The sequence below is a fragment of the Nipponia nippon genome, unplaced genomic scaffold (assembly GCF_047370975.1).
Source record: "Nipponia nippon isolate SJK-2023a ecotype South Korea unplaced genomic scaffold, ASM4737097v1 scaffold_1, whole genome shotgun sequence".
Lineage (NCBI taxonomy): Eukaryota > Metazoa > Chordata > Aves > Pelecaniformes > Threskiornithidae > Nipponia > Nipponia nippon.
In genome coordinates this window covers 55,206,079-55,219,839 of record NW_028262290.1, presented here as the reverse complement: position 1 = coordinate 55,219,839, position 13,761 = coordinate 55,206,079, and the positions used below count along the sequence as shown (strand labels likewise).

The 13,761-nt window shown below is 39.8% G+C and overlaps 1 protein-coding gene across 3 annotated transcripts in view; it reads right to left on the bottom strand.

Annotated features, from left to right (window-relative positions):
* ARHGAP28 (Rho GTPase activating protein 28) overlaps positions 1 to 13,761 on the bottom strand; it is a 77,275-nt gene that overhangs the window by 10,801 nt on the left and 52,713 nt on the right. For all 3 annotated transcript variants that reach the window (XM_009470718.2, XM_087756128.1, XM_087756143.1), the window contains 6 exons: positions 12,371 to 12,528; positions 7,313 to 7,478; positions 7,110 to 7,201; positions 5,697 to 5,774; positions 2,373 to 2,535; positions 745 to 827 (listed from right to left, as the gene is read on the bottom strand). In XM_009470718.2, coding sequence (XP_009468993.1) covers positions 745 to 827; positions 2,373 to 2,535; positions 5,697 to 5,774; positions 7,110 to 7,201; positions 7,313 to 7,478; positions 12,371 to 12,528 — 740 coding nt within the window. The remainder of the gene's footprint in view (positions 1 to 744; positions 828 to 2,372; positions 2,536 to 5,696; positions 5,775 to 7,109; positions 7,202 to 7,312; positions 7,479 to 12,370; positions 12,529 to 13,761) is intronic.

Here is a 13,761-nt window from a genome sequence, read left to right as displayed (position 1 = left end):
GTGGAGGACCTGCAGGGTCCTGGTGAGCAGGGCACCTGATGAAATGTCTGGGGGTTCCCAGGCACCTTGTTCACCCAGGTTTCCTTTATGTGGAAACAAGTCCAAAAAGGCAACCAATGTCTCTTAGGGTCAGGACATAGCTGCAGCTCGATCTGGGAGCTCCCAAGAACCCAAAATGCTTGTAGCCAATGTGTCTATATCAGGAAGTAGTACATGGGTGTGGGTTTGTAAGACAAAACAGCTGAGGCTGAGGCCCTGATATCCGTGCTACAGATTTATGCTTCAGGGGTTTTTACTTTGGACTACCTCCTCCAGTCTAGTCCAGTGCCCTGGAAGACCTTCAGCCCTGGGAGTGCACTAGACAAGCTCATGGGGGACAGCTTCTTGTCTAACTTCATCCCAGAGAATACCAGTTATACAGAAAACCCAGAAACTGGACCTTCTTTTTCCAAACTATGTGAGGAACATGCCTCTTTGAAATGGGTGCTCCAGAATAAATGATGCCTGGGAGCGATTTGCTAACACCAGCAGTTGGATAATGCCAGCAACTATTTCTTAATTGCTTGTAGGAAAAGTAACAGCCAGGGAACTGGAATGTCTTTTCAAAGAAATGATAAAAAACACAGATAAATACTTTCACAGTGCAGCATCTGATCAACTGACTGTTAGGGAAAAAAAAAAGTGTCTCTCATTTAAAAGTCAAAGGCACCACAGATGGCAGGTGATATCAAACAAAGAACTTACCTTGGCTGTGTCTCTGTTGGCTTCAGGCAGCAGCATGATCAACAGATGCAATGCTTGTAGCTGTAACTTGATCTTGGAGATTTCTGAGAATATGAATAATTAATTTTTTTAAAATCCCAATTGCAATTCGTTTGTTCTAAAATCCTTGTTGGTCACCAGTTCTAGAAACACAGCAACCACTGCCTGGTTGAGACTACTATGTTTAGATATTTATTAACCATAATCTTTTCCCAAAGTATAAAACCAATTGTAATGAGTGGATTTTTTATCATCATCTTGGGTCTTTGTCGCAGGGGGAGACAAGGCTCTATAAAATTCCGTCTAAATAGCAAGGAGCCAATATTTTTCAGTAGTAGCTGGTTTCTCTTCCAATATCGTGGTTAGAACGTGTTCTATATGGATCAAGTATTTTCCTCCTTTCAAACTGAAATGGATTTTTTTTTTTCAGAAATTTTTCAGACTGTTGTTATTGATTAATTTGCTGAAAGCTTGTGCCATTGGAGTGGAGATTGATTGCTTATAACTTAAAAAGTATTTGTCCCAAGTCTAGCGCTCTAGATAAATGTAGAGCCTCTTGTCAGTTACAAAATACCATCATGTTTTCAGCAATTGGTATATATTGAGACTGTGTAATGCTCACTAGAAGAGCTGGGGTGGAGACAATGGGAAGATAACTGTCATTTGCTTCCACTCAGGGTGGATGAGAGAGGTTTGGAGAAAAAAAAAACAGTGAGTGTTGTGGACAGTGTATCTGTTGGAGGGAATAAAGTCACTTTATTCTACACAGACCCCTCATGTTCAGGCTTCTCCAAACTGCTAAGCAATCGTAACTGCATGAAGCCTGGGACTCACAAGGAGTGCACTGAGGTACGTGAAGGTTACAGGAAGGGGTCACCTCCTTGTGCCCTTTAAACTGCCTCTTGAGGACACTGAAAACTTGGCTGCAACCTTATATAAACGTTCCAGGTTTTCTGTACCAATTTGCCTAATAAATTTACCATCCCGAGTGTTTCACTCTGTCCTAGCTCAAGTGAATTTACAATGAAGTCAATAGGTATTGCAAGGTACTACTTCATTCTTCCTGGAAGAGAAATGAACAAAACGTACTGAGAATGAGAGGGTGTATGTACACTGAAAACAAAACCCGACTGCCTGAAGCTTTCTGTGATCACATATATCGTTGTACAAATATTCTGACCTCAGCATAAACCCAGAGAGAAATAAAATAGATCCAATAGAATATCAGCTAAAGGGCAGTAACCTGAATTTACCTTGCAGAAATTTTCATTTGTGAAATCTATAATTTGTGTGACTCAGAGTCTATATAAGAAAGTCATTGCTCAGCCAGCGTTTGCTCACAGATTTCAAATCTCATATTAAACAGTTATGTCACTCACACAATGACTCTATGCTCTTAGCTAAATGCAGAGACTTTTTTCCATTTGAAAAGGAAAGCTTGCAGAAAATTTAAATGCTTAGGCAATGTACTGGGCCTTTTTTTCTCTCTACTTCAGAGAGAGAAAAAATTCCATGTTTTTTTTCTCTCTACTTCAGAGAGACAAAAAAAAGGTAACGTCTACTATTACATTTTATCTAGATCAGTCCATACTAACTGCTTTTCCACCTACTTTCCACAAGCATGATGAAAGCAGGCAGATATTCTACTGTGAAGAGTGGGCTTGGGAGTTCTCTTATAAACATTTTCAGCAGTCCTGCTGCATCATTATTTCGTACTTGGTCCCAGTCAAAAGTGTCTTCATAAAATTTTGCCTCGAGTTCTTGATGGAGATTCTGAAAGAGAAAAGGAACATCTGACCTTTAATCATTGCTTCTGACCCGGCAGTTTGAGATCACTTCAGCAATCCCATTACAAACAACAGGCAGGTTTACACCATAGTTGAATTAAAGTAGCCCTAAACCAGTAGCAGTCTAGGTACAGCTGCGCGGAGTTCAGAGCAGGTTAACAGATCAGATTCCTGGGGATATTTTGCAACCCAGGCTAAGTTTGGTTTGCCATAGCTACATTTCTGCCAGTGACCCATTCGAACCATTTCAAAGCAAGACAATTTTGTGCAATGTCTTAGAACTAGAAACAGAAAATTCAGTTAAATAGAATTTTTAGCACAGCTCTTCTTTTTATTTAAAACACTCTCCTCCTCACTGCCAGTGAACTTGCTAGACAATCTGTTGGCATCCGAGTCCATGGGCCTCGAGCAAATGGCTTTAACTTCAGGTCTTCCTGTCTTTAGAATGATGTTTTCTTTTAGGATAGCTATAATTAGATTTGATCATTTCATAGAAAAATAAAGGTATAAAACCATTACTGTCAGAAAACCTCCATTTAATACACGCCAAAAAACCCTGTCAAAAACCACAAGAGAGATCTAAGACAGAATTGATTATACCTTTTTGGGTTCCCACGTAATTCTCTTGTTCTCCAATGTCAGCATCTTGCTCTATAACTGGTCTATTTAGTTCTGGAGGGTAACTAATCAATGTTTCACACAATATGAAGGGAAATATTCAGCAAGGTTCCTAGTAGGAACAGAATTTGGCTTCAAACCCAGATCACAGTTTGGAAAAAAGCAAGCTCCTCAAAAATTTGTTGGGTTAATAAGACTGTAGGAGGCTATTGTAATATAAGGATATCCATAAATAATGCAGCTTTCACAAATATTACTGGCCAAACACTGCCTTATCCATAGGAAGTTTGTTGTTGCTTTTTGTGAGACGATTTATAACAAAATATGTCTGTAGCTAATATTCAGGTTTCAGATCATGTTTTTGTCAAATATACTTTAACATTATGCAGAAAAGTTTAGTCCATTCAGACAGAAAAGCTTCTAGAAATGAATTCTGTTTACCATGTCTCACATGAATGGAAGGAAATTACATATCAAATATGTCACACATAATGAATTGGAATGGTTGGCACAAAAGGAAATAGAAAGTCATTCAGGATTTGGTATATAATGTTACAATCTCATTTTTACTAGCACATTTTACTGGTTGTAATCTGGGCTATCTCAGTTTCCTCTGTATTCACATCCTTTGCACATAATCCATACAAACACCTGGATTAAATTCTCTCCTGGTAACTGACTGGGAAGTGTGGAACAGAAATCCTCACCTCATCAAAATCACAAGGGGAGAGAAAAACTACTCCACATTTTTCTGCTGAGAACTGGGAAAAAGCCGTAGAATAGAAAGCAAGATTTTTGAAACATAAACATTTTATATATATATATCCACACAAGCAAGCATATATGTGTATTTTTATATACTCATCTCCCCATATACATATATATATGCACCTAAGTACTTTTAAAAAATGCTTTTGCAATTTTTTTAAAACATGACTGATCCTGCAGTAGACTATCATGTATTTTTGGTTCACTGGAGCTTTTGTTACAAACCAGATTACAGACAGAGGAAAACTTGTATTTATTTCTTCTATTCTTTGTTTTATATGAAAGTAACCTTTAATCACTTCCATATGTCTTTTCTTTCTCCAAACAAGACTGAAATAAAATTGGAATGTCCTCAAATCCTAATGTCATAATAATGTATGAAGGCTTTGAAGGATGAAATCTGGATCTGCTTTGAAAAAATCTCTCTCTTGCTGATTGGCTTGTTGGAAATGAAGCCAAAACTCAAATAATTTAAAACTTTCATATGGGCAGTTTAACTTACCACCCAGTATAGGAGAGTTATATATAAAGTCATATCTCATAGCAGCTCCCTGGATATAACTTGTGAATAAGAAGTGAACAAGACACAGTACAGTATATGCAAAGAATATGAGAGTAATTTAATTAGGTAGAGCACAGCCCTGCGGTGTAATCTCCCTGGAGAGTTTGGAAAAAATTGAGATTGTGTGAAATAATACTTTAAGTATTTGTATGAAAAAACGAGGAAGCTGAAAGTACAGGCCAAATTAGGAGTGCCCTTCTGCAAGATGTGGCACCTTGCAAGGTGCTGAGAACTTTTATCAATCCACAGGGTCAAAGGGAGCTAGGATGCTACTGCCTATCTTCGATGCATTTCATGTAATGCCACTTTTTCTTGTACAGTTATTTTTATGATCCTCAGCCCATCAACGTTTAGCAGTCCCCAACATTACTTTTTGTGTGGCTGCCACGACATTGAGAAAAAAATGTTGCCTCAAAAAGCAAGGCAAGCTTTCTTGAGGATGAGAAAGTGGGAGTGGGATGCACTATAAGAAGCTGTTTAAACCAGATGATTAAAAAAAAACAACAGAAAAAACAAAAATCTGGGAAACAGGTAGACACTAGTAAGCCCAGAAAAAACTTGTTTTCCTAATTTGCCTCTACCAAAGGCTTCCAGCTCCTGGAATCAAGTTAGTCTGCAGAAAGAATTGCAAGCATTACTGCACCACAATGTCAGGTTATTGGGTACCAACTATCTTGTGCTCATAGCCCACAAAGCGCCTGTGAAAATGCAGTACTTGAGGCTGCCGAACAGTAAACACAGGCCAAATTTCTCTCACTCGGAACATGAAATTGTAAGATAACAGAAGATAAATGAGAAATAAAATGACACAAAGGTTAAAATGACATAGAATAAGATCTTTATCTAAAGTTCGCTCAGTTTAGCAACTCTGGATTTCTGAAATAAATTAAAACAGAGATAAGATCACAGCAGTTTTGGACAACAGAGATAAACTGAAAGGATTCCTCAATGTTTAGTAGAGAAAAACTGCATTCAACATAAAGTCTGTGCTTTATATAGAACATTAACAAATGCAAAGCAATAGACCACGTGTTCTGTGATTTATTGGTTCCCAGGAACCAATCTGACCTTTCACTGGTTGGAGTAGAAATGCTGATCTACACGCATCAGTATTTATGTGCAGTGTGCATTTGTGTGTGCTGTAATATTTTACATAGGGTCTGTGGTCCAGGAGACAGAAAACTGGCACGGGCATGTACCTTGACTCTGGAGGCAGATCCAGGCACTCGTAGAATTCCTTCTGTTTCCAAACCTGTTTCCTCAAGCTTGAGCAGCAACTGAAAAAAACCCAACAAAACCCAGGAAAATACTCAGAAGCACTTAAAAATACTATTAACCTTTTTTCAATCTAGGTATCCTTGAAACTAATTTGAAAAAGATACATTTCTATGTAATTTGCTAATGAAAACAAGCCAGCTCATGTAAGTAAACCTTCCTATTTGTTCTCCATATTCATGACCCTGAAATATGAAGTATGCAGAGTACAGAAAACTGATAATGCAACAGGCCCCTCTGTCCTTGATTAGAGGCTTGGCACTGCTATAGAACAATTAACACATAAACTTATTAAGAAAAGGGCAGATATACTGGATAAAACACAATGGTGTTTTGAGGGAAAATTAACCTCTGAGAAATGTTTAAGCCTTTCCCCGAGGAGCACAATGGAAAGGTCTATAGATAACATACGTTTCTGGGAACTGAGAACTCAGATTAGAAAATGATCCCAGGATATTTTATTTTGAAATTTCTGTGAACAGAGGAATAGGCTTTCCACTCTAATTCTTTATAAAAAAAAAATGTTTTGATTTAACATAATTTAGAACAAGGGGGAAAAAAAAAATCGTTTCCTAGCATTTATTCATACACCTCTGGCTTTTCACCACCATCTCTGCTTCCTGCCCTAGCTGTTGGATCCTTCTAATTTCCCATGGTATCTTGACAGGGGAGCTGTGGAGCTGATTGCAAAGTCATGTAAATATTCAAGTCATGTCAGTCTTTCCCCTGGCGGTCCACACCACTTCCCCTTTTGTCAGTATTTACAGGGAAATTTGTTGTAGTTTCGAGTCCATGTAAACCTGTGTAATTGCACGTGTTCTTCTATCTGTGTACCTGCCTCCAAGACATTCGCTGAATGTCATTGTACTGTCAATGTATAAATGATGTTGCCTTGTTATACAAACCTCAACAAGAAGATACCACTTCCATTCTGGAAATAGTAGCTAAGTAATACCTATGATTTGAATTCGCATGAAATTAAAACTCCTGAGACACCTCATCTGTGCGACTTCTGCACACATACACGGTTTTGCATGGCTCTCTAATTTAATGAGAAAGGGAAACAGAAAGCCAGACATTTGTTTCCCAAAGTTTCTTGTACAGTACCATATAATTACAAAAATGGAAAGAGGTCCCCATCACAGATAAAACACACAAAAGGAGCAAATTTTGTCTCTTGTCACAAGGTTTTCAAACCACAACATACAGACAGACAACCTGTAGACACCTTCGAGTCTGTAAAGCCTACATCTTCTTTACCTGATGTCTGCGTTGAATGTCAATGCAAATGATGGAAATGTGAATGTTAGTGGCTGTGCAGGCTGAGTTATACTCACTTTTTGGAAGATGAGGGGAACTTTTATTCCAGGAACCTTCTTTTGATCATTCTCCAGCAATACGGTAAGAGGGACTCCAAACAGACCATTTTCTTAAAAATAATAACAACACGTGAAAAAGAGGAAACACAACCTCATACATGTCATCTTTACAATGCTGAGTGGCGCCCAGGTGGCCACCATGGGACGCCACAGCACAGTACCTCGTCCCCGCACCCTCTCTGCGCGGTTCCTCTTCAGCTCCACCCCCAATGCATCATAGAAGGCTGTTAGCTCAATCAGGGAGAGGTAGCGGATCTTCTTCATGTCTTCAGGAGAGAGGTCTCCAACCTCTGTCAGTCCAAACCGGCTTTTCCGAACAATGAATTTCTACAGTAGAGATGGGTCGTATCTTTATTTGCATAAAAATTGCAGGATGTGAATTTTTGTTTTGAAATAGATGCCCGTGATAGGAAGTCATATTAGGGTAAATGGTTAACATCAAAGAGCTGAACTACAACCCTGTATATTTGCTTGGTATGTTGACATAACTTGCATCCTTCTGAAACATAAAATTGAGCTTTTTGCTTATCATGTTCCCTTGCAGTTTGTCTGGTAAGCGATGCTGGAGCAGAGGTGTTAACCTCACTGTCTGTACTCCAGCTGGGACAAATGAGCTACATGCTAACTAAACTTTTGCCCAGTTTCAGCAGGATCTAACATTTTGCTCTGCTCCTGCCTCCCCCAGAGTGTCTTTGAATGCTGTTGAAGTAGCTGACACATTTCATCATGGATATGGTTGTATATCAATTGTCTGTGTGTGTGTGTGTGTGTGTAATGAATCCAAGCCTGCTTTGCATATTACTATTAATTTATGAGGTCTTACAGGAGGCTTCAAACTAAAGACCTGAGGAAAAGCCCAGAAGCAAAATCACTTAGTCCTGATGCCAACTTGCCAATTTACTGTTACTTTTTATTACTCGAGAAGCATTTAGGCTTAGAAACAGGACTCCCAGCAGCTAAGAAAGAAAGAATTTATTCAAGTAGGCTTGAACTAAATGATACTTAGTAATTTGAGGGCATGTGAAGATGTCTACATATTTTAGAAACTGCAGTGTCGTGGACCAGCGCCAGGAATTTTGCATCATGACAGAAACATTTGTACAAATGTCAAAAAGAACAAATAGCCATCAGTTTTCGACATAATTGTTAGACATAATAACAAAGTTATAGTAAAAAAACATGCTTTCCAAAGAACTGTGGATCTTCGGTATCAGGTTTTTTTTTTTAATTTATACCAGTAATTGTTAGTCAGACGTATAAATAAATAACATTACAAATCATCTCCTCCCTTTAGGGAACTGAGTGGAAACCCAGCCTTTAATAATGTTTTGCTTCTGGAGATTTCAGCCCAGTCCTCCCTTTTTAAAACAAATTTGGACTCAATAAGTTTAACCCATCTTTAGATGAAGCCAGTCAGATTAAGAAAAAAGCAAACAAAAAGAGAATTAAACTTACACCAAATTTCAAAAGTAAGAGAGGACAAATGACATCTAGATCATGTAGGTTAAGACTTCCTAAATTACATTGCACATGGTCTTTCAATAGGGATTAATCATAATTGGGGGAGAAAGAGCGAAGGGGATGGAATAACTAATTTAAATGCTGTCTGGGGTATTTTAGGCCAGAATCTTCCCTCCCCAGCATGCAGAAATTCCACTGTTACTCTTATGCCAAGACTTAATAATGTAACAAAAGCTACATGGAGGATAGTCATCTGAAGACACATAAAATACTAAAGAATATCTAGGCATTTTGTTTCCGGTGATGCAAAAAGTCCAAAAGCAGTCAAAGCACAATAAATAATCTTGAAAATAAGAAAAAACCACACAGTATACATACATTTTCTGAGGGAAAAGAGAAAAAGTATGTTTGCCAAGAAAAAATGACAAACAAACACTCCAAAACCAACTACAAAAGGCAGCTACAATGATTTTCCATGGTGGCTGGTTGACTCCTTGGGACACTATGATGTGATGCAGTGTTAACACAAGGTTTGGGGCTGGGCCTCTTTCTTCTGTCTTATGTCACAATTTTCCAGTGATTATTCTTACAAACAGAGGAGTCACAAAATGCAGCACTGAAGGAAGCTGTGCTATCCTAAAATTAGATTACTAGCATTTTAGCTAAGGATCGTGTCTGATATTGTGTGACATATTGTTTCTATGTGGAACTGTACGGTGTACTAAGATGGGCCTGAAATGTTTACTGACTCTTAGTTCTGTAATATCTTCAATTAAGTCACATTGATCATGGTCCCACATTGGGGAAATTGCATGTAACCCTATGTAGACAGTGATTTTGAGCTGGCTCTTTTGGGAGCTGTAGGGGACATGCTATTTCATGATATATAACTTCTCTGTGTGCAGCTTGGTATATGCCATCCATGAAGTTGGTTATATTAATGTGTCAGACCTGTTCTGGAGAAAACATGATGTTGTGTAGACGTCAGTCTGGCGCTGTTGGCCCACCTTGACGAAGGAGGGGCAGTCCTTCAGAGTGTAGGTGACTGGTTGCTCTGTGTAACAGAGCAAGAGGTGATTTTTTTTTTTTGCTGGGGCCTATTACAGTCTAAGCCATTATGGGAAAAAACAAATACCATGAGTGGCAGCATATGAAGTAAGAGAAATGCCAATGTCAACATCTACGATTGTTGATTTTATTCAGAAAGTCTCTGTCTGTGATGACCTGGTATATTTCTCGTGTACTCTTCTGAGCATGCAAAATTATGTCCTGCACGCAGAATAGTTCATCTCCAGCACAATACTGGCCTTTTCTAATACTAATCAATTATAGAATCGTAGAATCATAGAATCGTTAAGGTTGGAAAAGACCCTTAGGATCATTGAGTCCAACCGTTAACGTATCACTGCCAAGTCCACCACTAAACCATCTCCTCAAGCACCACGTTTACCCGTCTTTTAAATACCTCCAGGGATGGAGACTCAACCACTTCCCTGGCCAGCCTGTTCCAGTGCCTCAATACCCTTTCCGTGAAGAAGTTTTTCCTAAGATCCAACCTAAACTTTCCCTGGCGCAGCTTGACGCCATTTCCTCTCGTCTTATCACTCGTTACTAGGGAGAAGAGACTGACCCCCACCTCGCTACAACCTGCTTTCAGGCAGTTGTAGAGAGCAATAAGGTCTCCCCTCAGCCTCCTCTTCTCCAGACTAAACAACCCCAGCTCCCTCAGCCGCTCCTCATAAGACTTGTGCTCTAGACCCTTCACCAACTCCGTTGCCCTTCTTTGGACACACTCCAGCACCTCAATGTCCTTCTTGGAGTGAGGGGCCCAAAACTGAACAGAGGACTCGAGGTGCGGCCTCACCAGTGCCGAGTACAGGGGCACTATCAACTCCCTGGTCCTGCTGGCCACACTATTCCTGATACAGGGCAGGATGTCATTGGCCTTCTTGGCCACCTGAGCACACTGCTGGCTCATGTTCAGGCAGCTGTCAACCAACACCCCAAGGTCCTTTTCTGCCAGGCAGCTCTCCAGCCACTCCTTCCCCAAGCCTGTAGCGTTGCATGGGGTTGTTGTGACCGAAGTGCAGGACCTGGCGCTTAGCCTTGTTGAATCTCACAGTTGGCCCCGGCTCAATGATCCAGCCTGTCCAGGTCCCTCTGCAGGGCCTTCCTACCCTCCAGCAGATCAACACTCCCACCCAACTTGGTGTCATCTGCAAACTTACTGAGGGTGCACTCAATCCCCTCATCCAGATCATCAATGAAGATATTGAACAGGACCAGCCCCAGCACTGAGCCCTGGGGAACACCACTCATGACCAGCTGCCAACTGGATTTGACTCCATTCACCACCACTCTCTGGGCTTGGTCGTCCATCCAGTTTTTAACCCAGCGCAGAGTGCACTTATCCAAGCCGTGAGTAGCCGACTTCTCCAGGAGAATGCTGGGGGAGACAGAGTCAAAGGCCTTACTAAAGTCCAAGTAGGCAACATCCACAGCCTTTCCCTCATCCACTAAGCGGATCACCTTGTCATAGAATCACAGAATATGCATCCACAGGTCCATGATATTCAATATGCCATCTTCTCTTCCCTGTTTGTCACCAGTTTCCCTGCTCTATCAACTGGAAATTGTCCAAGCTGTTGCAGAGAACAATTTGTGTGTGTATGTGTGCGCGTGTGTGTGTGTTGTAGTGAAGGCTGGGGTCCTAGGTTTGCTATTACAGGGAGCAAGGATGAATTTTTGGTTTGCCAAAATTATGATGAATGCAGAGATATCTGTAGTCTCCACAGGACACCAAGTTATCCCCACCACAAAAAAACCCAGACACACTAAAGCACAAGGATTTCACACCAGTTGTAATCTACTTGGTGTCTTTTCCCTCCTTTCAACAGGGAAGCTTACTTCTGCATTTCAGGTTCTTCTTCCTTGGTGGTGCCTGAGATGGACAAATGGATAATTCTCAGAGAATTCAATGTCTGTGTGGATAGCAACAATCTCCTATTAGTTCAGGACCTCAGGACATCATAACATTCAGAAAATTCTTCCAAATAATTTACAGCTATTTCATACATTTCACTAAAAAGGTGGTATCTGAAGCACAAACCTAATCTCCAATTTTCAGTAACGGAAGTTGTGAGGGCTGATGGAAACAGAAAACTGAATTCCTTGACTTCAAGAAATAATTACAGATAATGACACAGCTGCTTAGTGTATGTCTGGTTGGATGATATGATAAACTTTCCTTTAACCATTCATGTAGTATCTCCTATAGCGTAATTGCACTGAATACTGTTTGGAGACAATCAGTACTGCTGCAGGACTAAGGCTTGCTTTCCCCCCTTCATCTGTGAAGCAGTTTTAAATCCATGTGTTAACAAAGGCAGATAATCTGTGGGGGAATAAAGTAGGGAAGCAGACCAGTAATGAAAATGATTGCTAGTTTTAGTCCCAGTAACTGGTCTTTATTTCTATGTGAAAAATGTGTGGATGATGCAATATTTGTGGATTGAGTTACACATATTCATCTGTGATGGGTACAAGTATAAACCAGGCTTGGATATCCAGTTTAGCTTTGGTGCCTCTCTGGAAATCAGTCACAAGCGGTAGGCAGGCACAGCGGGCGGTCTCTATAAAGCACACATAGCAAAGGACAGCTAATGTATCATAACGGACTCCGATGTGCTGGGGATATAAAGCAGGAAATTACTGGGTTAAAGAAAACAATTGAGGAAATATGTCAAGGACAAACTTACAGGCAAAGCAGAGTCTTCTTTTTTGAACCTCTGGTTTTTCGGCTGTTCTTGGGTTTTTGGATGGACCATAATGGATTCTGAGAAAGAGACCTCATAGGAGAGCTCTTCTGTTATGGATGGTCTGCCTTTATCTAGTCCGCAGTCTAGACAGCTATTAGCTGAAAATAAGGGAAATTATATATGAATGCTGAATGTATGCTTGCATTTAGTACAGAGACATTAAAAAATTGAACCAAGATGACAAAAATCTTGAGCAAGTATTAAAGGAAGTGCTTCAAAGAGGAATTTCAGTATAAACCACAGCATGTTCCTGTTTTGGCTGGAGGAAATAACCCCTTAGAAATAAAATCCCTATTTTCATTTTATATTATTTAACTTGTTGCTTTTCGTGAGAAACATAGTCAAGCTGGAACTTCCTGTTTATCAGGAATTATCAAGTTTTTGTACTCCATCCTTGTCTACCCAGGCCAGCAAACTGTGTTGGCACTTGTCTAATGAACAATTAAAAATAAAAGGTCCTGACAGAAAAATGCTGTTGACACAGTTTCTCAGGTCACTGTTGACTTATTTACAATCATAAGACATTGTGCTTATATTTTGTATGCTCACATATGTATATTTCTCACAGTTGCTAATTTAGGTGTGTAGCACCAAAACAGGACTCAATGTACTATCTTCCAGTTTGAAAAACACTGTATCTACTGGAATTTCTGGTAGATATTGTGAAGTGACTTAGTGTTCTACTCTAAAATTTAGTCACCTGCTGAAATTAGTGGATGACAAAGGACATTTTTTTAAATCAGTACAATCAAGTACAGAAATACCCTATTGTCATGGAGTCCAAAGTGTGATAACATGCATGAGTTCCAGTGTTGCCAACTTTCATGACTGATCTCTCACATCTCAGGACAATTTTACATTTTCTGTTAAGGTCCAGCTCCTAGACCCACACAACTGGAACAGAATCATAATTTTCATTGGAAGTGAAGCAAAATTTCAGCCCCCAGGACTGCAGAGAAGAGTTTACTAACATGACCCAAGTGCATTCAAAAGCCATGGAAATCAGAAAGTAAATTAAAAAGCATTGCATGTTTTATAAACATGTGCTTGCCCCATGATTTTTGAATCATTGAATTTACAGATACAGGGACTTAAACACTTTTTTTGCAACACCCTTTGTTTTGCAAGTCTGGGATGAAAAAGCTAAGTGTGTTATTAAGTGGCTTCTGAAATGTGGCCTTAGATGTTACCTAATGGCCAAGATGTTTTAAGACATTTTCCATATCTCTTTCCATCCTTGGACCTGGGACCACAGACCTGGCAATTTGGTTTCCCATCTGTTCTAGTACAACTGCTTGTGGAGCAGATGTATCAGCAGAGCAGTGAAATGA